General features: G+C 40.9%; 1 protein-coding gene across 2 annotated transcripts; it reads left to right on the top strand.

Annotated features, from left to right (window-relative positions):
- Window positions 1–551: 551 nt before the first annotated feature.
- On the top strand, window positions 552–26,371 carry aco1 (aconitase 1, soluble). Of its 2 annotated transcripts, XM_034217859.1 has the most exons (21): window positions 552–686; window positions 2,124–2,256; window positions 2,362–2,530; window positions 3,712–3,849; window positions 4,491–4,560; window positions 4,651–4,834; window positions 5,409–5,548; window positions 5,625–5,796; window positions 8,019–8,119; window positions 8,765–8,881; window positions 9,877–10,036; window positions 10,131–10,266; window positions 11,781–11,865; window positions 12,105–12,261; window positions 22,434–22,558; window positions 22,641–22,745; window positions 23,152–23,294; window positions 23,706–23,853; window positions 23,986–24,108; window positions 24,228–24,413; window positions 24,493–26,371. In XM_034217859.1, the coding sequence occupies exons 2-21, from the start codon at window positions 2,148–2,150 to the stop codon at window positions 24,607–24,609; spliced, it is 2,685 nt and encodes an 894-aa protein (XP_034073750.1). In that variant the 5' UTR covers window positions 552–686; window positions 2,124–2,147; the 3' UTR covers window positions 24,610–26,371. The 2 variants fall into 2 exon arrangements, with proteins under 2 accessions (XP_034073750.1, XP_034073751.1); XM_034217860.1 differs by lacking the exons at window positions 23,152–23,294; window positions 23,706–23,853; window positions 23,986–24,108; window positions 24,228–24,413; window positions 24,493–26,371 and adding an exon at window positions 22,843–23,116 and having other exon boundaries at window positions 22,641–22,805.
- The last annotated feature ends 1,520 nt before the right edge of the window (window positions 26,372–27,891 follow it).

Genomic DNA, 27,891 nt, shown 5'->3' with positions numbered 1-27,891 from the left:
TATTTGCATATAATTCTACTTTATATGTCTACATTTCAGTGGCAAATATTGTCATTTTACTCCACTTCATTTATTTAACACTCACAGTTACAAGTTACTCTCTACATATGCTGATATGGCTAAATGCAGTACTGTACAGTACTACTAATCCTCATAGTATCTAAGTATTGCAATGTGTTCTACATGGAGAAGCTACAATACTGAAATCCTCTTGTTAAAAAACAGGATAATAAAATAACTATAATAAAACGAAAATATAATACGGTGAGAAGACTTTTGAAACTTGAACTACATTTAGCTGATAACGAGCCATTGTGCATGATGAGCAGTTTTACTTTTAAAGTCTATTTTGATGCTAATACTTTTGTACCTAAGTAAAGTTCAAATGTTTACTTTTGCTTTTACTGGAGTACGTTACGACCACAGTGTTTGTACTTTTACTCAAGAAAAGGATCTGAGTACTTCTTCCAACAATGGGTGTTTTTATGAAGAATTGCGTTTCCACCAGTATTTGAGATGGGATGCTTTTATTGTGAAGAACACTCTGACCGGAAGTACCGTGCTGCTGCTGCTGCTGCTGACAGCGGAACTCGGGTCTGTATGAGGTTAGCTCTCTTGACAGTGTTTTTACACGGTCTTGCCCTGCCATATATCCTCTGTATAAACCCCCTCTGCTGCACACAAAGGTAAGAACTTCTCAATCTGAACACATTTACATGCTGTCTCAAAAACTCTCTTTCTGTAGCGTGAGAGTCACGTACTACTACCCCTGTTCCTGCTGTCATGCAGAACATTTGAGCTAAGAGCTAGCTAACTGGAGCTGTCACATATTAAACCTGTATTTGTTTATGCCATTTTGTGATATTTAAATCGGGAAATAACTACTAGTAATTATTTATATGACTGTCCCTTTTGTCTGGTGTTTTCAAGCTACACTTTGGAGGTCTGTTTGATTGAGCAAGCTAACGCTAACGGACGTCAGAGGGCCAGGTTAGGTCAGTGCGCTGGAAATGCGAAGCTGAGGGAATATGAATGAACAGAGGACAGGAGGACTAACATCATTATGTTCAACAAAAGGGACGTATAACACCCAGAGGTGGAGAAGTACCAGAGTGTAGGAATACTCTGTTTCAGTAAAAGTCCTGCATTCAAAATGTTCCTCAAGTAAAAGTAGAAAAGTATTCTCATCAAAATATAGTGAAAGTAGCGACAGTAAAAGTAGTCGTTGTGTAGATTGGTCCATTTCAGAATAATATATATGATATGTTTTATAATGATTGATCATGAAAGTGTTCTCAAAGCTGGTAAAGGTGCAGCTAGTTTGAATGACTTTGTGTACTGCAGGGTAGCTTGTGAATTTACTCCAGGTGGAACTAAAGTCTGATTCAACACTTGATTAGATTTCACATCATTCATCCAGATCTGTGAAGTAACTAAAGGTATTAAATACATGTAGTGGAGGAAAAGTACACCATGTACCTCTGAACTGTAGAGGAGTAAAAGTACAAAGTACAAAAGTTCATGTCCCTCAAAATTGTACTTAAGTATAGTACAGTAAGTATGATCTTGGGGTACTACAAAATCCTTCAAAATACACATGTTTTCACTGTCAAGCATTGGTGCTGGTTGTTCAGGGGGTTGTACCACACAGTAAGGCCCTGCTCCTAAACTAACCTGTCAAATATGTGGAAATTCAGGATGTGAGGGCCCCGTAAAGAGCTTCTTTTATCAGTTCACCTTTCACACAGATAATATCTTTCAAGGAAATGACTTGCCGTTAAACCTGATGTTCTGATCTCTTATTCTGTTTCATTTTCAACAAGCAGGCAAAAGCTTGTCCAACATTCAGATACACATTTCCATTCTAGATTTTTAAAGATTGATTGGTTTAAAGTGTAATCAGATTACCAAAGGACATTTTCAGTTATGAAAGGTTTGGGAAATACGGGCCAAGAGTTCACTAACCCTCAGGGTAATCCATTTCCACACATGCAAAGACCCCAGATTGTAGGCTAGGCCTTGTTAATAACCCTCTTTATGCCTTGTTTCATATGATCCCTTCTTCTGTGTGTCAGTGTAAGGCATTAAACACATGCTTCTGTTGCTTCCATTTTTTGATTTAGATTTGTACTGACAAACAGAGGAGGATGTCTGCGACTGTGAATAATCCTTTCCAACATATAGTTGAGCCCCTGGACCCCAAGGACCCAACGCAGCAGTTTTACAATCTTTCCAAACTTGGAGATCCCAGATATGGTAACGGAATGCTTTACTATATGCAGATATGAAACTTCTTTACAGGGTCATTTGTATTTTACTGATATCAATTCCAGCAATGTTCCATGTGAATGTGTTCTTCAGAGCGTCTCCCGTTCTCCATCCGGGTCCTCCTGGAGTCTGCTATCAGGAACTGTGATGAGTTCCTGGTGAAGAGCTCAGATGTGGAGAGCATCCTGAACTGGAAGCATACCCAGACTCAAACTGTGGAGGTCCCGTTCAGACCGGCTCGAGTCATCCTGCAGGACTTCACGTGAGTGGACCCCCCTCTTATAATCAGTGTCAGTGATTTGCTCCAAAGGATTTGAGCAAAGGAACAAACATCAAATAAAGCTCTATTGTGTAGTAACGCATAGAGCATTTCAAATTCTACACATATGTCTCAGAGTCACATGGAGTGTAACTTGTTCTGTGAAAACACATTCTTACAGTATGTCTTATGATCTTCTGGAGGAACGATAACCCTGATGCTGTCATAGTCATGTGATCAGGGTCATCTCAGTTTGGGCTCGGAGACTTAACGTTTCTAATAGAAAGCCTGTTTGGATTATAAGAGACATGGTCCTTTGTCAGTCAGAGAGGGTCTACCAGAAAGAGAACTATTGAGTTGCATTATGGGAAATGTTATATCCAGTGTTTTTGCTCGTTGACCCGACCAGGGTCTTAAAGTCAGGTCACACTCGGCTGCTTCCATTTTGACCATTTTGGGGACATATCTTTATTGTATACTGATACACAACTTAAAGGATAAGTCAGGTCATATTCTATATTTGCATTGTTTGCAGCAAATCTTATTTACACAGCCAAACCAGCAATGAATGGACTTACTAACAATAATAGTGTTTATCGTAACCTGATGTGTTATAATCTGTGCTATAGCGCTCTGTTCAACACCTCAATGAGCCACTCTGTAGTGCATACATGTTCATTGATTCCAGTAAACTGTGGTTTTAACCCAAATACAGCGTCCTGTTGCCCCAAACACTCAGTAGAGCCTCAAATATGTATTCTTCCGCCACTGAAAATAGTCTTCAATAAATGCGCAAATTCCATCAATTTGAAGTGACTTCTGATCAAAACTACAGTGAGATAAGAAATGCCTTTAACAGCTTTTAAAATGATCATATTAAAGAGCAACATAAGGGTATGGAATACAGAAAGCATTTAGAGAAATGCAAAATGGTGTCATTCTTATCCTTTACAATATCTATTATTTTAGCATTTTATGATACTGTGCAAATATAAGAACATGCTGTCAAACAAAAAGCTCAATGGTTAATGAACTACTGAATATGTGAATAAGAAGACCAGTGCAGACCATGGTGAAAGAATATGATGCTTTCAGGCCCATCCCTGATTTGACTGCTATGTTTCCTTAGTTAAGTCATGACCAAGTCTAAGTGACGACGCCTTTCTTTTCATCCCTCCTTGCAGTGGAGTTCCTGCTGTGGTGGACTTTGCTGCCATGCGTGACGCCGTGATGAAACTCGGCGGAGACCCAGAGAAGATTAATCCTGTCTGCCCTGCTGACCTGGTCATCGATCACTCCATCCAAGTGGACTTTAACAGGAAGTAAGACCAGGTTCATCATGCTCTTTTCACCACTGCACCACCTGCTCATAGTTCCTGTGTTATCATCCAAATAGCTACGATATCATAACTGCTGTGTCTTTCTTTACAGTTTCAATATACTGGGGTAGCGTTCAAACTGTTTCCTTAACACTATTCCTTAACCTCAATGAAAAAGATGTGAAGGGGAATTATCAGGACTTATGCAAAGACAACCACTTCCTAACAGAATCCGACTGCTCTACGTTCTTATGATGCGGAGGCAGATGTTATCATTTAGCATCTGCTGTGGGAAAACTACTATTTTCTGTAGATCGATTACTAAGAACCCATCTAGATACTCTGCCTTGTAAGGACTTCATTACCAAGGTTTGAATTAAAATAAGAAATAGTTGTTCACGCTCTCTCTGTCCACTTGGACAATTTATCAACATAAAACCCAATTATTATGATTGAATTCAACCATTTTAATAAATAATCTTATTATATACTACTGAACTAATTAGGAACAGTCAAAAGCAAAACAAGTATTTGACTGCAACCAAGATTCATCAAGCTCCTTCCACCATCGTTCCATAGGTTTATAGATACAGTATGTATATTCCGTTTTTTTTAGGCTTTAACACACTATCTTTTTCCATTAGGTCTGATAGCCTCCAGAAAAACCAGGACTTGGAGTTTGACCGCAACAGAGAGAGATTTCAGTTCTTAAAGGTATGTCAAGAGAACCGTGTGGGTTCTACTTGTCTGATTATATGGTTGACTATGAACAGATGTTCTAACTTCTCTGCCTCTCCTCCCCAGTGGGGCTCTAAAGCCTTCAGGAACATGCGGATCATCCCTCCCGGTTCAGGGATTGTTCACCAGGTCAACCTGGAGTACTTGGCCAGGGTGGTGTTTAACTTTGATGGGTACTTCTACCCCGACAGCCTGGTTGGCACGGACTCCCACACCACCATGATAGATGGACTGGGAGTCCTGGGCTGGGGTAAGAAAAAGTATAACGCATAAGTTATGATAGGATAAACCGCTATTGATGTCCTTTGGGAAATTCAAGTGAGAAGCCATCAAAAAAAAGGCAAGCATATGTTGGGATCTACTGTACAGAGGAATTGACTTAGGGCTCCCATAGCCTACTGCAATTCTCAAATTGCAGGAAGTGCATTATTTGTCCAGGCAAAATATGTATAAATATTATTCTCAATTAAAGATTGTGGTGCCACATAGATTTCCTACCCTTCAAATTGTATTTTATGGACTTATTAAAAAAAGATCCTCTTTCAAAATTCCCATTGTAAATAAAGTTTTCAATGATAATAAGAAAGATTATGCAAAAATTATAAATCGCTTCAATATCATGAATCAAATCGCAATTCCAATATCAGTCATTACTATGGCAATGAGTTCTGTTTTCTGAATCGTCCAGCTGTTTTGAATAGCAGTCCTTGCAACAGCCAATAGATAAGCTCCTATCTGACGATAACAGCACAATAACCCAAACATCTTCCCTTGAGCGGATCATTAATAATGAGTTCCTAAATAATTCCTCATGAAATCCTCAGGTGTGGGTGGAATTGAGGCGGAGGCTGTAATGCTGGGTCAGCCAATCAGCATGGTACTTCCTGAGGTGGTGGGATACAAACTGTCCGGGACCCCAAACCAGTTCATAACCTCCACTGACATCGTCCTCACTGTCACTAAGGTAATTGCAATCCGTTTATAAAGACATGTTTGATTATTTTCACAATCTGATATTTCCCTCCCCCTTGTGTTTTTAGCATCTCCGTCAGGTGGGTGTCGTTGGAAAGTTTGTGGAGTTTTTTGGCCCGGGTGTCTCTCAGCTGTCCATCGCTGACAGAGCCACCATCGCCAACATGTGTCCAGAGTACGGAGCCACGGCAGCCTTCTTCCCCGTAGACGAGGTCAGCGTTCAGTATCTGGAGCAGACCGGTGGGTGCTGAGCTGTTTAGTAAACACATGTGTACAAATAATCTAGCACGGTGACATTAAGTGAATGTTCTGAGGCACAAGTTTGACTGATTGACATTGACCTTTATATGTTTCCTTCAGCACCATCAATATACAAAAGATTAGATTTTTCACCCAAAGAAGCAGCTTTCACATTTCAAATGACCGGTGTACCAACAAATGCATAAAAGACAGTCTATAAGGAATGGGAATGTGACGTCCTGACTCGGGACTTGACTTGGACTTGAGCCTTCTGACTTGAGCTGACTTGATAATTTAATTCAGAGGTCTCCAACACGCCGATCGCGAGCTGCCGCTAGAAGAGCAGACTCCCGTCGGGGAGAACAGAATCTTCAGCCGCTTCTACTCTTGCTGAGAATCCTTGCAGGCAGGGGCGGGTCTTTATTTAGATGGGCCACCATGCGGCCAATCATATGCGAGGACACACTAGGATCATGCCATTATGTGAAAGAAGGGTGGGGGGCAGACGCTCCAAAGACAGCAAGTGTAGTGGTACAGGCCAGCTACAGAGCGACGGGGAGACGGATTGAAATGCAAGCGCGTCGGAAAAAGTCAAGAAATGAGCGAAAACCGAAAAAAGAAGCAGCATCTGGCTGCTTTTCAATGATATTGGAGAAAGCAAAGCTGAGTGCAGGATTTGTAAAATGAAAATAACCTTCAGAGCAGGGTTTTTGTTTGGTAACCACTCAGGATGTATTGCCAGAGGTGGGGGAGAAGTTCAGATCTTGTACTTGAGTAAAAGCACCAGAGTGTAGGAATACTCGGTTACAATAAAAAGTCCTGCATTCAAAATGTTACAAGTAAAAGTACAAAAGTATTATCATCAAAATATACTTAAAGGAGACCTATCATGCTATATTTGAATAATATATTGTAGGGCCATACCTATATAAGGTATATTTATACGTTTTCTTTTTCAAAATACCAAACAGATCATGCATTTTAGCCATGCCTCATTTTGCTCTCCTCCACCCTGTCTTTGCATGAGCTGCAGCTGACCACGCCCCCTTCAAAGGAGGGGCCGAGTTACGACGTCATGTTACCATGCTGTTACCATGCGGTTACCATGCTGTTACCATGCTGTTACCATGCGGTTACCATGCGGTTACCATGCTGTTACCATGCTGTTACCATGCAGTTACCATGCTGTTACCATGCTGTTACCATGCTGTTACCATGCTGTTACCATGCGGTTACCATGCGGTTACCATGCTGTTACCATGCTGTTACCATGCCACGGCAACCTCTCATTCCCCTGATTGGTGGAGAGTTGCCCATATAGGCGGAGCTCCTCGTTCCTGACGTCAGACTATTTTCAAATCTGGATCAGTCTGTATCAGATCTGTTAAAGCCCCGTTTTTAGAGATTTGGGTATGGAGGAAAAGAGAGAGGGTCGTGTTTTCTGACACTTGGTGAGTTCCCTGACACACCGGGGACACATATTCATGAATAAAAGACGTACAAAGGTGCATTTTGCTTGATAGGTCCCCTTTAAAGTACCACCTGCAGAGGGATCTAGACTCAGGTGTTCTCTTCCCCATAGAGACCGCCTCGCTGCACATTATCCCTTGCATAAAGATAGATTGTGGGTCCCTTATAACATGTTGTACACAGTGGAAATAAACATTCTGGTCACCTCAACATCAGGGATCTTATCCATTAAACTCCTTCTGAATCAAACCGTCACGGTAGCCTCACCTTACTGATCCCTCTTCAAATAGAAAAAAGCACGTTACTTTACCAGCAGAGAGAAAATGGATTATTATTAATGTGACTAATAAAGAGCAGTTTGATTATTAAGTATCGGTGTCATTACATTTGTTGAAAAGCACATAAGAACTTTAAGACTCGTTTTGTCAAAGTTTAGGACTTGGACTTGACTTGAACTTGCCCATCCTGACTTGAGACTTGACTCGGACTTGAGCGCAAAGACTTGAGACTTAACTCAGACTTGCAAAACAATGACTTGGTCCCACCTCTGGTAACAGGAATCGGTCCGTTCTTCTCTCAATGGACAGAACGGCTGCTGCTGTTCCCAGAATGCACAGCAGTTCACATTCCTTCAGTCAGAGCATTGTTCAATTACTGACTTGAGATTTTGATTTAAAGGGATCTCTCATTTTTCAGATTGTTCAGCAGAATATTATTTTCAAAATGTTTGTTTCCATTTGTGTTGTATTCAGGGCGAGACGCAGAGAAGCTGGCCTACATTACAAAGTACCTGAAGGCAGTGTCCATGTTCAGAGACTACAACAATGTCTCCCAGGATCCAGACTTCACCAGGGTCAGTCTCCTCATCAGTCTGTCTGTTTTCAGTTATACAATGTTGAGCCCATAAAAGAAGGGTTGATTAAGACTTGCCTTCAAAAGGTAGACTTTGTGGTATTAATGCCCCAATGGCATAACAGAACACCTACAGACACTTTCTTATGTCATAGTAGAAAAAGATACCAGGGTGTCAAGATTTCCTTCTGTAGGCGACAAGTTGTAACATGATACTAATAGCAAAAGATATACAAAGTTTCTGCAGACTCTTCCATTTCTTCATGAACCTTAAAATAGGAAGTAATTGCTACTAAAATGTCCGATTCCCAAAAGTCTTAAAAAAGCTGATGCATGGGCAGTACAATTAATTGTAAATGTACAAAAAAAAAAGTCATGTTTTACATTACAATTCACAAAGTGACATATGTTGTTTGTTTTGTCAAATGTGTGTATTGTAAAGGTCTGGAATCTAAGATCGGAGTGGCATTGGAAAGCTTACAAAGTCTTAAATGTCACTTGCCTTTAACTGTAGGAAACCTCAAATAATATTGAGAATAAATTATACATTTAACAAAATACTGCAGACAGTTTTAAATGTAAAATGTATAAGCAGAATGTATTAACTACCATGCCTAATATATTCTGATATCTCTCCTGCTCTCAGATTGTGGAGTTGGACCTCACCACAGTGGTTCCATGCTGCAGCGGCCCCAAAAGACCTCAGGACAGAATTGCTGTGTCTGATATGAAATCAGACTTTGAATCCTGCCTGGGAGCCAAGGTAAGCAGCACTACGCTCTCATGCTGCACATTAGAAAGCAGGCTGGCACCCTATCAAGGTGTTTTGATATACCAAGGTATTGAGAATTAGTCAGAAATACTATCTATTAAACTGATCCAGAGGCTTTTCTGAGGGCACGTGTTGTAGTGCACGGCTTCAGCCACCAGAGGTCAGGCTATACTTGTAGAACAACAGACTGCAAGCCCTAAAGATAACGTGACAGCAGCGGTGGAAGAAGTATTCAGATTAATTTCAAGTTAAAGTCCTGTATTCAAGATCTTACTACTACTAAAGTATTATCAGCAAAATGTACTTAAAGTATAAAAAGTAAAAGTAATCGTTGTGCAGAAAAATGGCCTTTATGTGTGTATATAATTCTATCTATATGTGGCATTTCCACATAGTAGTGTTCTATCAAGTAGCATTTGACTGTTACTTTCAGTTCTGATTGACATTTTGTAAAATATTTTGACTTTTGTGACTCAAAGAGTTAGATTTTTAGAGATGCTTTTCGTTCAAAGTAGCTATAGCTGTTAAATAAATGTAGTACAGTACAATTACATTATTTCCCTTTGAAATGTAGTGGAGTAGAAGTATAAATTAGCATAACATGGAAATACTCAAGTAAAGTACAAGAACCTCAAAATGTTGAGTCTTCTTTCAACCACAGAGGCAGCTTATTAGCTACATGATTCACAAAGTGTGTTTCCTGTTGAAGACCATGAGCTATTCAACGTTTGCTTTTGTTGTTTTTCTTATAAAACCTTTTTTACCGTATTCCTAGTGAGATGTCAGGAACTTATGAAGGAATGAAAAATGAAATATAGTCCAAGCCTTTAATGAAGAATGAAGGATTCAGATGTTTATTTCTTACGTATTTATTTAAAAAGGACCATGCATACATTCATCTCAGAAAAGAGAAGGGATATATACTCAACTGCTGTTACTCTCAGTTCATTGGCAACTCATTTCCTGGTGGTGTGTGTCATTTCCAGCAAGGCTTCAAGGGTTTCCAGATTCCTCCGGAGCATCACAGCACTGCTGTCCCCTTCCGGTTTAATGACAAAGATTATACATTAAACCACGGCTCTGTGGTCATCGCTGCTATCACCAGCTGCACCAACACCAGCAACCCCTCCGTCATGCTGGGGGCAGGTGGGTCTATATTGGATTATAGTGGGCTTCAAAGATGGTCAGGGTGAAGACTGTCATTGGACAAACGTATACAATATAAATCCTCTTCTTTCAGGGCTCCTTGCAAAGAAAGCAATAGAGTGTGGCTTGAGTGTGAAGCCGTACATAAAGACCAGCCTGTCCCCCGGCAGCGGGGTGGTCACCTACTACCTGAAGGAGAGCGGAGTGATGGACTACCTCTTTCAGCTGGGGTAAGATCCACATGTCTCACTTCGGTTATTTTTCATTTCCTCGCTCCTCGGGCTCGGTCTCACCAGAAGTTGATTTGTCTGCGCCATCTTGAGTAGCGTCCCAGTGGCCTTATTTTTGCCGGAGGATCGAGGAGTGATAACGGAGGAGCGATAATCGAGGAGCTACCAGACCATCCTCCGGTGAACTCCTCAGACACTCGCCCCGCCCCCTTACTGTGTATCGCTCACTGATTGGACGATGCAGCGCATGCACTGATCTGGCTGCTGTCAGGCGATCAGCTTTGCAGAGTCATCACAAACAGACGTCGCTTCACGTGACGCTCCGGAGGAAACGACGTCTCATTGCTCTTAAAACTCATTTCCCTGCTTCTCGTGGTTTCCTTGCGTCTCTCCATGCTTCCCTGGTGGGAGGGACTAGACGCAGGGAAACGACGCAAGTGAGGGACGCAAGGAATCAATTTAACCGAAGTGAGAAGCACCCGTAGAAACATGTTGTGTCCATTATGTTAGTTGATTATTTACATTAGAGAACAGTAGTTTGACACTAATCAACACAACTCAAGATCTTCTTACTAGCTTTTTTCTTTACCTTTTCAACTCAATTTGCACTGAGGTCATGGATATAGCTCATAAACACATAGATTACATCTGCATGTACTTTAGACAATCATACATATATACACACGTATATCATTTCCCAAATGATCCTTGCTGTCCCTATCTGAGACTGAAAGGCAACTTAAACCTTTGGAAATATGTGAGCCAATTTGTAAAAGGAAGTTGCAATAGAAAAGAAGGAACAAATGTTTGCTATGATTTAAATACTTAATCACCAGTACTTTTCCAACAGTAAAATGCTCCAATCAGCATTTTAAAAGGGATCAGACGTGTCAACATCTAAACTAGTGTCAGCTTCACAAATCACTTGCTGGTTTATTTGAACTAAACAGTGTATTATGTAGTGTATAAACATCTTCAGTAATATTACACCACCTTTTAAATACATTTCCTGTTGTATTATGTACATTATTTTGAGACACTGTTTACAGATACTGGCTATCTAGTAAAGAGAGCTAAATATCTAGAAAAAGTAAGGTTCTTATTGATATTTACGGAAATGGTGCATTCGCAGGAATGTAGCATAAAGCTGTCCTGCTCACTGATATGCAGCATGGCCTGCTGAGTGTACACAGAGATATTAAAGAGTTGCCACAATAAAAGAGACAGCTTTCTGTAGGCACGAAATCACCATTCAAATATAGTTCTATTATTGTTAAGGCTGCTTGATACAGTCAAATAGTGATATCTGATGGATTATCTTTTGTTTGTATGTATTCAAACACCATGATGGAACCAGGTCTCACAGCTGTCATTATTAATATAGTCAGTAAATATTACCTCCATAAAACTACACTTGAAGGTGGTCATGTCATGTTTGGCACTTGAAGTTAGCATGAAGTTATTTAAAGATACTTTTCTAACCTTTTAAACCCTCATTTTGTGTCTCCTGATAGCTTTGAGGTTGTTGGCTATGGTTGCATGACCTGTATAGGCAACAGTGGGCCGCTCCCAGAGCCGGTGGTGGAGGCCATTACCCAGGTACCCCGGGCTGTTTCAACATTGCTGCTGTGTCGTTGCATATGTCAAAGCTCTCATTAGCTCCTTTTCCCCTCATTGTTTCTCTTCCCACCATTCCTCACCCACCTCATTTTATTTTTGTTTTCCTTTTTCCTGATCTGCCTGATCTTCACTTCCTCATTTTACAAGCTATGTACATAAACAATAATGCATAAACAAAATGATATCCTCCCAACATTTAAGGTTTGTTTTTCTTTCAGGGTGATCTGGTGGCTTCAGGCGTCCTATCAGGAAACAGAAACTTTGAAGGCAGAGTCCACCCCAACACCAGAGCCAACTACCTGGCTTCCCCCCCGCTCGTCATCGCCTATGCTATAGCCGGCACTGTGAGGATAGACTTTGATAAAGAGCCCATCGGTGAGAAGTTAGATTTGGAAAGTAACTGCAAAAAGAGAAACAATTAAGTTAAGAAATTCCCTTCATTACTCCTAACACATTGAGTCATCAGTTCAATGGATAAGCATATTGGATAAGCAAACTGTCAGGTGGCATTGTGGGTAATGTGGTGCCAGGATTTGACAAGGGAGAGAAGGGATGTGTGGAAGAGAATATTTCTGATACTGCTGCTTTGTTTATTACCTTCTTTATATTCATCCAAAACATGTATTGTGTGTCTGACTGTTAGAAGACTGTAATGGCAAATCAGCGCAAAACTATTTGGATCACTTTTATTTTCCATTCCTTCTTTATCAATTTGAATAACTCAGCGTAGCTAGTCTTTACAGTGGCCGTAAGACACGAGCTATAGATCAATCTCTTATCTGTAATCATACACAACCTATTTATAGACATCCATGGATAATTAACGGTAACTTTGGGAATTTAAACCGATTGGGAATGACGTTCTGGAACTGGAGACTTTGGACTTTGAATATGACACTGACTCATAAGGATGAAACATGTTCAAGCACAAAGGACTAGATGTTTCAATCCCTTCAGTTTTTCCTCAGGTCCTTACAGGGAAATGTTGATTTACTTTCTCTGCCTTCATTGCATCTCAGAAGACAGCTCATTCAAAAATAATTACGGTGGAAACAGAATGAACAGAGGTTGTTGTGTGGATTTGCTGTTGGTGTTTGGCCGTGTGTGCAGCGTGTGGGAGCTTTGGACAGGTTGGCAGACCTGCTGGATCAACAGTATTGTTATAATGACCTTTTGTTATTGTTCTAATACTGTCAGCAGTTGTGGTCTGGCTTGAGGAGAGAAATAAGGTTGCCTTCCCTTTGCCACAGAAATGTGTCTGAGGGGTCCAAATTAACACATTCCAACCACCAGGGACAAGAGGGAGCCATGCATCTAATCTAAATCTACTATAACTAAAGAAGAGGCATTTCCACCAGGCTGTCAGAGTTGTTGCTATAAGAGGATATATTCTGCTGATGTTCAGGTGTATATCAGTATGTAGTGTCTCTACTTTAAAGAGTCCTCTCCTGCTGATGTTCAGGTGTATATCAGTATGTAGTGTCTCTACTTTAAAGAGTCCTCTCTTGCTGATGTTCAGGTGTATATCAGTATGTAGTGTCTCTACTTTAAAGAGTCCTCCTGCTGATGTTCAGGTGTATATCAGTATGTAGTGTCTCTACTTTAAAGAGTCCTCTCTTGCTGATGTTCAGGTGTATATCAGTATGTAGTGTCTCTACTTTAAAGAGTCCTCTCCTGCTGATGTTCAGGTGTATATCAGTATGTGGTGTCTCTACTTTAAAGAGTCCTCTCCTGCTGATGTTCAGGTGTATATCAGTATGTAGTGTCTCTACTTTAAAGAGTCCTCTCCTGCTGATGTTCAGGTGTATATCAGTATGTAGTGTCTCTACTTTAAAGAGTCCTCTCCTGCTGATGTTCAGGTGTATATCAGTATGTAGTGTCTCTACTTTAAAGAGTCCTCTCCTGCTGATGTTCAGGTGTATATCAGTATGTAGTGTCTCTACTTTAAAGAGTCCTTTCCTGCTGATGTTCAGGTGTATATCAGTATGTAGTGTCTCTACTTTAAAGAGTCCTCTCCTGCTGATGTTCAGGTGTATATCAGTATGTAGTGTCTCTACTTTAAAGAGTCCTCTCCTGCTGATGTTCAGGTGTATATCAGTATGTAGTGTCTCTACTTTAAGAGTCCTCTCCTGCTGATGTTCAGGTGTATATCAGTATGTAGTGTCTCTACTTTAAAGAGTCCTCTCCTGCTGATGTTCAGGTGTATATCAGTATGTAGTGTCTCTACTTTAAAGAGTCCTCTCCTGCTGATGTTCAGGTGTATATCAGTATGTAGAGTCTCTACTTTAAAGAGTCCTCTCCTGCTGATGTTCAGGTGTATATCAGTATGTAGAGTCTCTACTTTAAAGAGTCCTCTCCTGCTGATGTTCAGGTGTATATCAGTATGTAGTGTCTCTACTTTAAAGAGTCCTCTCCTGCTGATGTTCAGGTGTATATCAGTATGTAGTGTCTCTACTTTAAAGAGTCCTCTCCTGCTGATGTTCAGGTGTATATCAGTATGTAGAGTCTCTACTTTAAAGAGTCCTTTCCTGCTGATGTTCAGGTGTATATCAGTATGTAGTGTCTCTACTTTAAAGAGTCCTCTCCTGCTGATGTTCAGGTGTATATCAGTATGTAGAGTCTCTACTTTAAAGAGTCCTCTCCTGCTGATGTTCAGGTGTATATCAGTATGTAGTGTCTCTACTTTAAAGAGTCCTCTCCTGCTGATGTTCAGGTGCATATCAGTATGTAGTGTCTCTACTTTAAAGAGTCCTCCCCTGCTGATGTTCAGGTGTATATCAGTATGTAGAGTCTCTACTTTAAAGAGTCCTCTCCTGCTGATGTTCAGGTGTATATCAGTATGTAGTGTCTCTACTTTAAAGAGTCCTCTCCTGCTGATGTTCAGGTGTGTATCAGTATGTAGTGTCTCTACTTTAAAGAGTCCTCTCCTGCTGATGTTCAGGTGTATATCAGTATGTAGTGTCTCTACTTTAAAGAGTCCTCTCCTGCTGACGTTCAGGTGTATATCAGTATGTAGTGTCTCTACTTTAAAGAGTCCTCTCCTGCTGATATATCAGTATGTAGTGTCTCTACTTTAAAGAGTCCTCTCCTGCTCATGTTCAGGTGTATATCAGTATGTAGTGTCTCTACTTTAAAGAGTCCTCTCCTGCTGATGTTCAGGTGTATATCAGTATGTAGTGTCTCTACTTTAAAGAGTCCTCTCCTGCTGACGTTCAGGTGTATATCAGTATGTAGTGTCTCTACTTTAAAGAGTCCTCTCCTGCTGATATATCAGTATGTAGTGTCTCTACTTTAAAGAGTTCTCTCCTGCTGATGGTCAGGTGTATATCAGTATGTAGTGTCTCTACTTTAAAGAGTCCTCTCCTGCTCATGTTCAGGTGTATATCAGTATGTAGTGTAGGGCTGTGCGATTATGGCAAAAATCATAATCACGATTATTTGGGTCAATAATTGATATCACGATTATTTTGACGATTATTCATTGACCATTTATTGAACTTTAAAACAAATAATATTTTACCAATAAACAAGATCAACAAATATGTTGGAGCACACTTCCAAAACCATACTAAACATATATTATTAATATGATAAATAAAAATAAATTAGACCAAAATAAATGAAATCAAACATGTTGCAGTGCACTGTCACAACCTACTGAAAACTCCTTAACATATAGCCAACATGTTGGTAAAACATATTCAACATATTCCACTCAGTTAAACGTTGAAGGCTGGCCAACCGTCATGGTCCAGAAGTAACAGGAAATAAATGTTGAACTACAATTTAAGACCAAATAAAAATGTTTAGGCCACCATGGCAAATGCTGGTAGGGCTGCTCATGTCATCATGTTAAAGATTGTTCGCTAGAAACACCAGCCTGTTTACATGGTCTGGTTTCAGAGATGAGCGCAGGCAGGTGACAATATTGCCACCTGTACTGAAGACCCTCAGCCACGCCCCGACACATGGGGTGACGCCGGCCAATCACAAAGCTTTGATGCGTTCAAGTGCATTATTCTGGCACAGGAAGATTATGTTACAGGACATTAACGATAAAACAGAATATTGTTGTTCTATTTTTAGACACATCTCGCGATCGACTGGTTGGGCACCCCTGGGCTAGACCATAGGTCCGTTGTGGTCGCAAAGTAGTCAGCTGAAGCCACATCTCTCTCAACTTCCCCACGGCATTTGTCATATAGCGCAGGCAGCGCAGACCTGCTGAAATAATACCGAGACGGCATCGCGTAACGCTTGTCCAACGTGTTGACAAGTTGCTTAAAACCCTGGTTGCTAACAGTGCTAACTGGGCACATATCTTTAGCGATGTGAAATGTAATGGCACCTGTAATATCTCTGTGTCTCTGCGAGCTCGTCGCGTAGGCCGTTGCTCTGTACAATGCGTCCAGAATCGATGACTGTGATGATGTGGTGGATGAAGTCGAGCGGGCATCTGCTTTTTGTTGTATTACTGCCCGGTCGTATTGCACTTTGTGGTTGTATTTCAGCTGATTAAAGAGATTGGTTGTGTTAGCGTGTGGTGCCAACACAACCTGGTAACAAATCCTGCACTGTACTTTGTTTTGCTCCACGTCGGACTCCTGAAAGCCAAAGTACTTCCAAATAGTGGAAATAGTTTGACCCTTCTTTTTAACGAGTTGCTGCTCTTGATCTGACATCTTGGCTCGCGCTGAACACTCACAACACATGTCACTCCCACGTGGCCGAGTGGGCTTTTAGGGAGGGGCGAAAGCGCACCCAGCAAAAATAATCGTATTTTGTCAATTATGCTGTTTTCATAATCGTCGCAAACCATAATCGTAATCGCGATTAAAATACGATTAATTGCACAGCCCTAATGTAGTGTCTCTACTTTAAAGAGTCCTCTCTTGCTGATGTTCAGGTGTATATCAGTATGTAGTGTCTCTACTTTAAAGAGTCCTCTCCTGCTGATGTTCAAGTGTATATCAGTATGTAGTGTTTCTACTTTAAAGAGTCCTCCTGCTGATGTTCAGGTGTATATCAGTGTGTAGTGTCTCTACTTTAAAGAGTCCTCTCCTGCTGATGTTCAGGTGTATATCAGTATGTAGTGTCTCTACTTTAAAGAGTCCTCTCCTGCTGATGTTCAGGTGTATATCAGTATGTAGTGTCTCTACTTTAAAGAGTCCTCTCCTGCTGATGTTCAGGTGTATATCAGTATGTAGTGTCTCTACTTTAAAGAGTCCTCTCCTGCTGATGTTCAGGTGTATATCAGTATGTAGTGTCTCTACTTTAAAGAGTCCTCTCCTGCTGATGTTCAGGTGTATATCAGTATGTAGTGTCTCTACTTTAAAGAGTCCTCTCCTGCTGATGTTCAGGTGTATATCAGTATGTAGTGTCTCTACTTTAAAGAGTCCTCTCCTGCTGATGTTCAGGTGTATATCAGTATGTAGTGTCTCTACTTTAAAGAGTCCTCTCCTGCTGATGTTCAGGTGTATATCAGTATGTAGTGTCTCTACTTTAAAGAGTCCTCTCCTGCTGATGTTCAGGTGTATATCAGTATGTAGTGTCTCTACTTTAAAGAGTCCTCTCCTGCTGATGTTCAGGTGTATATCAGTATGTAGTGTCTCTACTTTAAAGAGTCCTCTCCTGCTGATGTTCAGGGTGTATATCAGTATGTAGTGTCTCTACTTTAAAGAGTCCTCTCCTGCTGATGTTCAGGTGTATATCAGTATGTAGTGTCTCTACTTTAAAGAGTCCTCTCCTGCTGATGTCCAGGTGTATATCAGTATGTAGTGTCTCTACTTTAAAGAGTCCTCTCCTGGTGATGTTCAGGTGTATATCAGTATGTAGTGTCTCTACTTTAAAGAGTCCTCTCCTGCTGATGTTCAGGTGTATATCAGTATGTAGTGTCTCTACTTTAAAGAGTCCTCTCCTGATGATGTTCAGGTGTATATCAGTATGTAGTGTCTCTACTTTAAAGAGTCCTCTCTTGCTGATGTTCAGGTGTATATCAGTATGTAGTGTCTCTACTTTAAAGAGTCCTCTCCTGCTGATGTTCAGGTGTATATCAGTATGTAGTGTCTCTACTTTAAAGAGTCCTCTCCTGCTGATGTTCAGGTGTATATCAGTATGTAGTGTCTCTACTTTAAAGAGTCCTCTCCTGCTGATGTTCAGGTGTATATCAGTATGTAGTGTCTCTACTTTAAAGAGTCCTCTCCTGCTGATGTTCAGGTGTATATCAGTATGTAGTGTCTCTACTTTAAAGAGTCCTCTCCTGCTGATGTTCAGGTGTATATCAGTATGTTGTGTCTCTACTTTAAAGAGTCCTCTCCTGCTGATGTTCAGGTGTATATCAGTATGTAGTGTCTCTACTTTAAAGAGTCCTCTCCTGATGATGTTCAGGTGTATATCAGCATGTAGTGTCTCTACTTTAAAGAGTCCTCTCCTGCTGATGTTCAGGTGTATATCAGTATGTTGTGTCTCTACTTTAAAGAGTCCTCTCCTGCTGATGTTCAGGTGTATATCAGTATGTAGTGTCTCTACTTTAAAGAGTCCTCTCCTGCTGATGTTCAGGTGTATATCAGTATGTAGTGTCTCTACTTTAAAGAGTCCTCTCCTGCTGATGTTCAGGTGTATATCAGTATGTTGTGTCTCTACTTTAAAGAGTCCTCTCCTGCTGATGTTCAGGTGTATATCAGTATGTAGTGTCTCTACTTTAAAGAGTCCTCTCCTGATGATGTTCAGGTGTATATCAGCATGTAATGTCTCTACTTTAAAGAGTCCTCTCCTGCTGATGTTCAGGTGTATATCAGTATGTTGTGTCTCTACTTTAAAGAGTCCTCTCCTGCTGATGTTCAGGTGTATATCAGTATGTAGTGTCTCTACTTTAAAGAGTCCTCTCCTGCTGATGTTCAGGTGTATATCAGTATGTAGTGTCTCTACTTTAAAGAGTCCTCTCCTGATGATGTTCAGGTGTATATCAGTATGTAGTGTCTCTACTTTAAAGAGTCCTCTCCTGCTGATGTTCAGGTGTATATCAGTATGTAGTGTCTCTACTTTAAAGAGTCCTCTCCTGCTGATGTTCAGGTGTATATCAGTATGTAGTGTCTCTACTTTAAAGAGTCCTCTCCTGCTGATGTTCAGGTGTATATCAGTATGTAGTGTCTCTACTTTAAAGAGTCCTCTCCTGCTGATGTTCAGGTGTATATCAGTATGTAGTGTCTCTTCTTTAAAGAGTCCTCTCCTGCTGATGTTCAGGTGTATATCAGTATGTAGTGTCTCTACTTTAAAGAGTCCTCTCCTGCTGATGTTCAGGTGTATATCAGTATGTAGTGTCTCTACTTTAAAGAGTCCTCTCCTGATGATGTTCAGGTGTATATCAGTATGTAGTGTCTCTACTTTAAAGAGTCCTCTCCTGCTGATGTTCAGGTGTATATCAGTATGTAGTGTCTCTACTTTAAAGAGTCCTCTCCTGCTGATGTTCAGGTGTATATCAGTATTTAGTGTCTCTACTTTAAAGAGTCCTCTCCTGCTGATGTTCAGGTGTATATCAGTATGTAGTGTCTCTACTTTAAAGAGTCCTCTCCTGCTGATGTTCAGGTGTATATCAGTATGTAGTGTCTCTTCTTTAAAGAGTCCTCTCCTGCTGATGTTCAGGTGTATATCAGTATGTAGTGTCTCTACTTTAAAGAGTCCTCTCCTGCTGATGTTCAGGTGTATATCAGTATTTAGTGTCTCTACTTTAAAGAGTCCTCTCCTGCTGATGTTCAGGTGTATATCAGTATGTAGTGTCTCTACTTTAAAGAGTCCTCTCCTGCTGATGTTCAGGTGTATATCAGTATGTAGTGTCTCTTCTTTAAAGAGTCCTCTCCTGCTGATGTTCAGGTGTATATCAGTATGTTGTGTCTCTACTTTAAAGAGTCCTCTCCTGCTGATGTTCAGGTGTATATCAGTATGTAGTGTCTCTACTTTAAAGAGTCCTCTCCTGATGATGTTCAGGTGTATATCAGCATGTAATGTCTCTACTTTAAAGAGTCCTCTCCTGCTGATGTTCAGGTGTATATCAGTATGTTGTGTCTCTACTTTAAAGAGTCCTCTCCTGCTGATGTTCAGGTGTATATCAGTATGTAGTGTCTCTACTTTAAAGAGTCCTCTCCTGCTGATGTTCAGGTGTATATCAGTATGTAGTGTCTCTACTTTAAAGAGTCCTCTCCTGATGATGTTCAGGTGTATATCAGTATGTAGTGTCTCTACTTTAAAGAGTCCTCTCCTGCTGATGTTCAGGTGTATATCAGTATGTAGTGTCTCTACTTTAAAGAGTCCTCTCCTGCTGATGTTCAGGTGTATATCAGTATGTAGTGTCTCTACTTTAAAGAGTCCTCTCCTGCTGATGTTCAGGTGTATATCAGTATGTAGTGTCTCTACTTTAAAGAGTCCTCTCCTGCTGATGTTCAGGTGTATATCAGTATGTAGTGTCTCTTCTTTAAAGAGTCCTCTCCTGCTGATGTTCAGGTGTATATCAGTATGTAGTGTCTCTACTTTAAAGAGTCCTCTCCTGCTGATGTTCAGGTGTATATCAGTATGTAGTGTCTCTACTTTAAAGAGTCCTCTCCTGATGATGTTCAGGTGTATATCAGTATGTAGTGTCTCTACTTTAAAGAGTCCTCTCCTGCTGATGTTCAGGTGTATATCAGTATGTAGTGTCTCTACTTTAAAGAGTCCTCTCCTGCTGATGTTCAGGTGTATATCAGTATTTAGTGTCTCTACTTTAAAGAGTCCTCTCCTGCTGATGTTCAGGTGTATATCAGTATGTAGTGTCTCTACTTTAAAGAGTCCTCTCCTGCTGATGTTCAGGTGTATATCAGTATGTAGTGTCTCTTCTTTAAAGAGTCCTCTCCTGCTGATGTTCAGGTGTATATCAGTATGTAGTGTCTCTACTTTAAAGAGTCCTCTCCTGCTGATGTTCAGGTGTATATCAGTATGTAGTGTCTCTACTTTAAAGAGTCCTCTCCTGCTGATGTTCAGGTGTATATCAGTATGTAGTGTCTCTACTTTAAAGAGTCCTCTCCTGCTGATGTTCAGGTGTATATCAGTATGTAGTGTCTCTACTTTAAAGAGTCCTCTCCTGCTGATGTTCAGGTGTATATCAGTATGTAGTGTCTCTACTTTAAAGAGTCCTCTCCTGCTGATGTTCAGGTGTATATCAGTATGTAGTGTCTCTACTTTAAAGAGTCCTCTCCTGCTGATGTTCAGGTGTATATCAGTATTTAGTGTCTCTACTTTAAAGAGTCCTCTCCTGCTGATGTTCAGGTGTATATCAGTATGTAGTGTCTCTACTTTAAAGAGTCCTCTCCTGCTGATGTTCAGGTGTATATCAGTATGTAGTGTCTCTTCTTTAAAGAGTCCTCTCCTGCTGATGTTCAGGTGTATATCAGTATGTAGTGTCTCTACTTTAAAGAGTCCTCTCCTGCTGATGTTCAGGTGTATATCAGTATGTAGTGTCTCTACTTTAAAGAGTCCTCTCCTGCTGATGTTCAGGTGTATATCAGTATGTAGTGTCTCTACTTTAAAGAGTCCTCTCCTGCTGATGTTCAGGTGTATATCAGTATGTAGTGTCTCTACTTTAAAGAGTCCTCTCCTGCTGATGTTCAGGTGTATATCAGTATGTAGTGTCTCTACTTTAAAGAGTCCTCTCCTGCTGATGTTCAGGTGTATATCAGTATGTAGTGTCTCTACTTTAAAGAGTCCTCTCCTGCTGATGTTCAGGTGTATATCAGTATGTAGTGTCTCTACTTAAAGAGTCCTCTCCTGCTGATGTTCAGGTGTATATCAGTGTGTAGTGTCTCTACTTTAAAGAGTCCTCTTCTGCTGATGTTCAGGTGTATATCAGTATGTAGTGTCTCTATATGTCTCCATGCTTTAATGTTCAAAAAGCTCTTCATTTTTCTCATACTGCCTGTGCTGCAGCACAGTGGTGTTTATGTTTCACTGCCGTTCCGCCCAGTGGTGAAACTAGGTCTTCATAGAGCAAGGTTTGGGTAATTAGGAGTTTGGGAGCTCAACATAGACATAAACGATACAATCCTTTATTCTTACTCCACCAACACATTCTCTCCTTTGTTTTGGTCGCTTGACAGAAGATGACCCTCTCTAAAGAGCCTGCTGTCCCTATTGCAGCTCTTTATTTTTCTCATACTGCCTGTACTGCAGCACCTCTTTTCACCCTCTGTCTGAAACCAGAGCCCAGTCTGCTCTGATTGGTCAGCTGGCCGGCTCTGTTATGATTGGTCAATTTCTTATGAAATAAGAACTGGACGCGATGCGAATATTGGCTTTGCTCTAATCGCTCTTATCGCATCGCCCTAAACGCTCTAGTTTCCCCGCGGCTGTCAGCTGTGTTTACTCGCATCATTCATTGAATGTGTGGGAAAGAAACTCCCTCTGGAGGGAACACAGGGGTTTTAGCCTCTGCAGACCATTTACATGCACAAATACCTGCAGGAGAGGGACAAAAACAAAAGTAGTTTTCACATATTTAATTATTTTCACTGTGTCTTTTGCAGGCACTAATTCCGAGGGCAAAGAAGTGTTCCTCAGGGATATCTGGCCCACACGGGAGGAGATCCAGGCTGTGGAGAGAGAGTTTGTGATCCCAACAATGTTCAAAGAAGTCTATGAGAAGATTGAGGTAGTGAGCCTGGAGTCTGATGGCCCAGCATTGTACATGTATGTGTGATTGACCTGATCATCTGATACGTGTTGTGTCGTAGAGTGTGAACGAGCGCTGGAACTCTCTGGTTGCTCCCTCCGACAAGCTGTATCCCTGGGACACCAACTCAACATACATCAAGTCTCCACCTTTCTTCCATGGTTTGGTAAATATACAAATTAAACATCCTCCTAAACTCATGCTACGACTAGAATTACTCAACTTGAAGACAACAAGTAAATGAATTCAAATGGTATTTTTCCAGTTTTTCTGTAAATGGCTATGGGAATGTTTGTATCGGCAGCAGTAGTGTAAAAGCTCTATTATTACCATACTATACTTTGACTTTCTCGAAATACTGTAGTATATTGTTTTTTCTGATATGTTTAACATACTACACTACATACGATGATATTTAGATTTACTCATTCACATTCACAATGTTGACATCTCACTGATACCACTGCTATTATGAACTACTACTGCTAGTAACTACACAATTATATAGACTAATATTAGCATTGTTTTTGGCCATGGCTGTACTGTTCGTGTCTCATGTTGTCTTTATTCAGACCATGAAGCTGCAGCCCCCCCAGTCCATCCATGAGGCCTACGTGCTGCTGAACCTGGGGGACTCGGTGACCACGGACCACATCTCTCCTGCAGGGAACATCGCCAGGAACAGCTCTGCAGCGCGCTACCTGACCAGCAGAGGGTGGGTCACCTCACCACTTTAGAAAAGAAGAGAAATCTCTTTTCTCTTTTGGTTCAATGTGTGAGTCATGTGAGCTTCAAAAATAGTTGGCCAATCATTCTTGAAACTATGAAAACAACCTAGGAGCAAAATCTGCAGCATCTGTCTGACTTTCACCTCATGTCATACGATCATTATTATCCACTGAACAGGAGTTTGTGTATGTTTCAAGGTGTTGTAGGATCCTTTATCTCTGAGATTACAGTTATTATGTTGTTTGTCGACTAAAGCAGAAAAAAACAACAAATAGAAGTCAAACTTTTACATCGAATTCTCCTCAAAACCACAGGAAAAAATACAAATGTAACTAAAATGAGAATGATGTATCCAAACTGTCAATGAAAGCTTTTCCTTTCACACTTTTCTTCACAGTTTGAGCGCCCGTGACTACAACTCGTACGGGTCCCGTCGAGGGAACGATGCCGTCATGGCCAGAGGGACGTTCGCCAACATCCGCCTCTTCAACAAGTTCCTTAATAAGCAGGCGCCGAAGACCATTCACCTGCCCACAGAGGAAACGGTTAGCAAGCCTCTCTTTAACTCTGTAACAACTATCAGGAAAATGCTTTTGTGTTAGCGAGTAACTTAACACCATCTAGGCTACTGAGACTGTTACATGGACTAACTCCTGCATGTTGTCCCTGTTGTCCAGATGGATGTGTTTGATGCTGCAGAGAGATACATTCAGTCCGGTGTGCCTCTGGTGATTCTGGCAGGGAAGGAGTACGGCTCCGGGAGCTCCAGAGACTGGGCCGCTAAGGGCCCCTTCCTGCAGGTGACGAGGATCACTTCTTTGTAACCATTTGAAGAAAATAATGAATGTGTTCTTTTAAGAGAAAGCAGTGAAAGAAGTGTTTTAAAGGTTTGATTATGAACCATTTATTTTTGTTGTAGGGTATTAAGGCGGTGGTGGCGGAGAGCTATGAGCGGATCCACCGCAGTAACCTGGTGGGGATGGGGGTGATTCCTCTGGAGTATCTGGCAGGAGACAGCGCTGAGAGCCTGGGTCTCACCGGCAGGGAGCGCTACACCATCCTCATCCCCGAGCCCCTCACTCCCAGGATGCTTGTGGACGTGAAGGTAAACACACTCTCTCTAGGACTGGAACATAACTGCAATGTTGAGGTAATACTGAATGTGGCCTGTCTCTGTCCCTCAGCTGGACACAGGGAAGACGTTCCAAGTGAGGATGAGGTTCGACACGGACGTGGAGCTGACCTACTTCCACCACGGAGGCATCCTCAACTACATGATCCGCAAGATGTCTGAAAACTAACATGCCAAGTACAGTGCAGCGCACAGCGAGAGCAACACGTGCTATTTTTCTAATTCCTAACTAGCGTCCAACACTGCATCACTGTTTTGAGTTCATCCAATGATTTACAGAAGAATTATGTCCAAAAATAATCCAGTCATTGGCCATGTTGGGGCAGAGAACTAATGTACAGCCAGAAAACAGTATCAGTTGAGGAAATGTATATTTTAGATGTGTATATTAACTAAAGATATGCTATAGAAGATGATTTAAAGAGTTATCTGAGAGGGTGTATGGTTGTGTCAAAAGATTATTCCAGATTATTCCAACATTAGTCTTGTTTTTGTACGTTTGGTCTTCATTTATGATAGCATGAAGTTGCTACTCACTAGAGCGAGGTAAAACTAATTATGGTCCTACATGCTTTGGTACGACAGCAGCATGTAGCGAGCAGTAAAGTCAGTACTCCAAATTGACAGTTGAAAGGTTATCCGTCAGCCAGGAGAGATTGATTATATCCCCATAGTACTGTGTTTACGTTTTTTGGTCTAGCTTCTTTTCGTTAGCCAATATTTTATTATGTGAACAAAGTTGAATTAACTGTGATAATGCCTGGGGGGTGCAGTGAGCAGTGGAGATGTATTTGTCTGTTACTGCAAAGAAAACCCAAACAGCCAATCACAGTGGCCTCAGCTTGTAGTAGCACAGCTTCCATCACATGTAGCCAGTGAGGTAGTGCTTCACCTTCACGCAGCAGCAGCTTAAATCCTTCAAGGGAAACAGTGCCAGCACTTTATCAAACTGCCATGTCTGGTAGGTCTGGTTGGTGTGCCGCTGTTAGCTCTCAGGGGTGAAAACGTGACATTCCAGCTGAGGTTCTACACTGTTCAGCAGTTGGCAGTATAATGTAAACAGGTTTCAAACTGTTCCTGAGAGTAAACAGAAACCTTAAACCCCATAACTCTTCTTCAGCTGTTCCATCTCCACCCACAGCCAGGCCCAGCTCTGAACAGATAACAGTCACTAAAGACCCATGTTTTAGTCATCCAGAATTCTCTTTTAAAAACCAGGACCATTATGAGATTCAATCATATATTTTCTTGACTGTAATGAAGAAGATGTTGTGATGCGTTCAAAGCTGCAGGAAAAGCCACTGCATGGAGGAAGTGGAAGTATGTTGATGATAATATCATATTATTGACTATGATTAATGAATGAAGTGTGACTTGAATGAGTTAAATATCGTCATGGTTACTCCTCCAGGTAAATACGCTGAAGTCTGAAGCTAACCATTATTCCTCTTTATTGATTAATGTGCAGATTATTTCCCTTAATTAAATGTTATAAAATGTCAAGAAATTGTGAAAAATTCAAACCTAAAGAAATGTAAATATGTTCTAAAAAGCAACCGATAACAGTACAGCACCTGAGACGCTGGAAACAGCAATTGCTGCCATTCTTGTGTGACACATTGTTTTTTGTTTCATTCTACCCTCTTGATGTTTCCGGATTATTCACAAATATGTTCATGGTTTCTCTTTCTGTCCGTCTCAGATAACTGTACAGAAATCATGCCTGTTTGTTCTTCAGACATTCCAAACGTCATTGTGAATCTGCCTTAATAACGTCATGCGATCGCCTTGATTTCATATGTTTGTGTCTTCTTACAACACTGATCATTTGATTAAGAAGACTGTCAAAACCGTGCTCCATGTTGATTCAACCTAAACTGATTGCATTAAGCCACAGATGACTGAAAAGCTGAATAAAATTAGATTTTTCATTTGTGGTTATTTTCAAGTCATTAATAAGCTTGTATTTAAATTGTGTTTATTTGTAGAAGGGACCAATATAATGTGTGGAGCCAGTCTGTGAAGCTGGTCCTCTGCAGTCGCTCGGCCCTGCTCTGAACTCCAAACACTATTACAAGACTATAAGGGTTTAAGTTTTCTTCCTTTTCTGTCTTTAATACACTGGAGGATATGAGCCTTAAATTGTCCCCAAAGCTCGCTCTGACATGTCATAAATATTCTGCAGCCTGTTGGTACTCTGCTGTCACTTAGGGTTATAGAGTTTATCGACAGCACAAATGTTCAAAGTGACACACATTAAAGAAACAAAGCTTTTTGGAAAAGTTACCTTCATACTTTTAAAGTGGAACACTTTATGTCTGGTCCAGCTGCTCATTTTACTAGCCATAATAATAATAACACATTTAATTGATATGGTGCTTTTCTAGATATTCAAAGTCGCTTTGCGAACAACAAACAAAGATGTACTGAGCGTGTTGACACCTACAGATTATAAGTGAGGGATTGGAAGATCCCTTGAATCCTGTTTTTGCTGCTTACATTTCCCATGAAGTTAAAAGAAATCTAATCTGAATGCTATTATAATGTTTCCAACACATCACAAGGAAATATTTCAATTCATCGCAGCATGGCTTTCATTCATTGCTAGAGCCATGACTCTCACACTAGTCCATTCACTTCAGTTATGTGTTCTGTTAATGGTCCTAATTACAAAACACTGTTTGAACTATAAATATTAATATTGTGAGAGTTTAACAAATGATACAATATCCGTATTCTTAACTACCTTCAACATATCTTTGGCAAATCCTTTCAGCTTAATCTTGGTTCCTATTGTCAACGTATAAACAAATACAGGCAAATCAAATGGGGCTGACTGTGGAAACACTACTTCCTGTTAGCAGCACCCAAATGATGTCATCAGCAGTAAAAAGCTAATGTTAAGGCTAAACAAACTGCACCAGTCACATGACTTCACTGCACCACCGTCAGCTGAGGAGCTGGAGGACATTTAATGTCCACACCTTTGGTGACATCTCTTGAGCTTGTGTTCACCACAGATCTATTTCAGGCATCTAACCAAAAGCCATTGCTTAAAGATGAGGAAACAGGAAGTGCAAAAACGCTGACTCATGTTACAACTTAATCCTCCAGCAGTGTCAGATGTTATCTGACACTTTCATCATGCTCCTCCGGCACTTCTCTTTCATTTGTAATCACTTGCCACTCAGACTGAATTACATGTACTCTTGTTGGATTACTAGAAGACACTGTGAGAGGACGGCCATTGATCAGGGTCTCCTCTCTGGTTCCTGTTCCAGCCGTTTGTCTCAAACAGAGGGGGATGGAAAAAAGCTGGTGGGGGAGGAGTGGATTTAGACATAAAAGCAGCTGCACGTGTTTCCCACACGCATGACCCAGCCGAGGCCCGTGCTGGACACACAGCATGAGCACATGCTCCAGGAGAAATGAACATAGCTGAGGTTGTGTT

Source organism: Gymnodraco acuticeps, unplaced genomic scaffold, assembly GCF_902827175.1.
Source record: "Gymnodraco acuticeps unplaced genomic scaffold, fGymAcu1.1, whole genome shotgun sequence".
Lineage (NCBI taxonomy): Eukaryota > Metazoa > Chordata > Actinopteri > Perciformes > Bathydraconidae > Gymnodraco > Gymnodraco acuticeps.
The sequence above is the reverse complement of the archived record's forward strand: the minus strand, read 5'-3'. Positions and strand labels throughout refer to the sequence as shown.

Bases quoted from the DNA above. Each gene is read 5' to 3' on its own strand.
- aco1 (XM_034217859.1), top strand. From the start codon at position 2,148: ATGTCTGCGACTGTGAATAATCCTTTCCAACATATAGTTGAGCCCCTG. The intron at 8,120-8,764 runs GTCAGTCTCCTC...TCCTGCTCTCAG, and splicing joins AGGATCCAGACTTCACCAGG to ATTGTGGAGTTGGACCTCAC. The intron at 8,882-9,876 runs GTAAGCAGCACT...TGTCATTTCCAG, and splicing joins AATCCTGCCTGGGAGCCAAG to CAAGGCTTCAAGGGTTTCCA.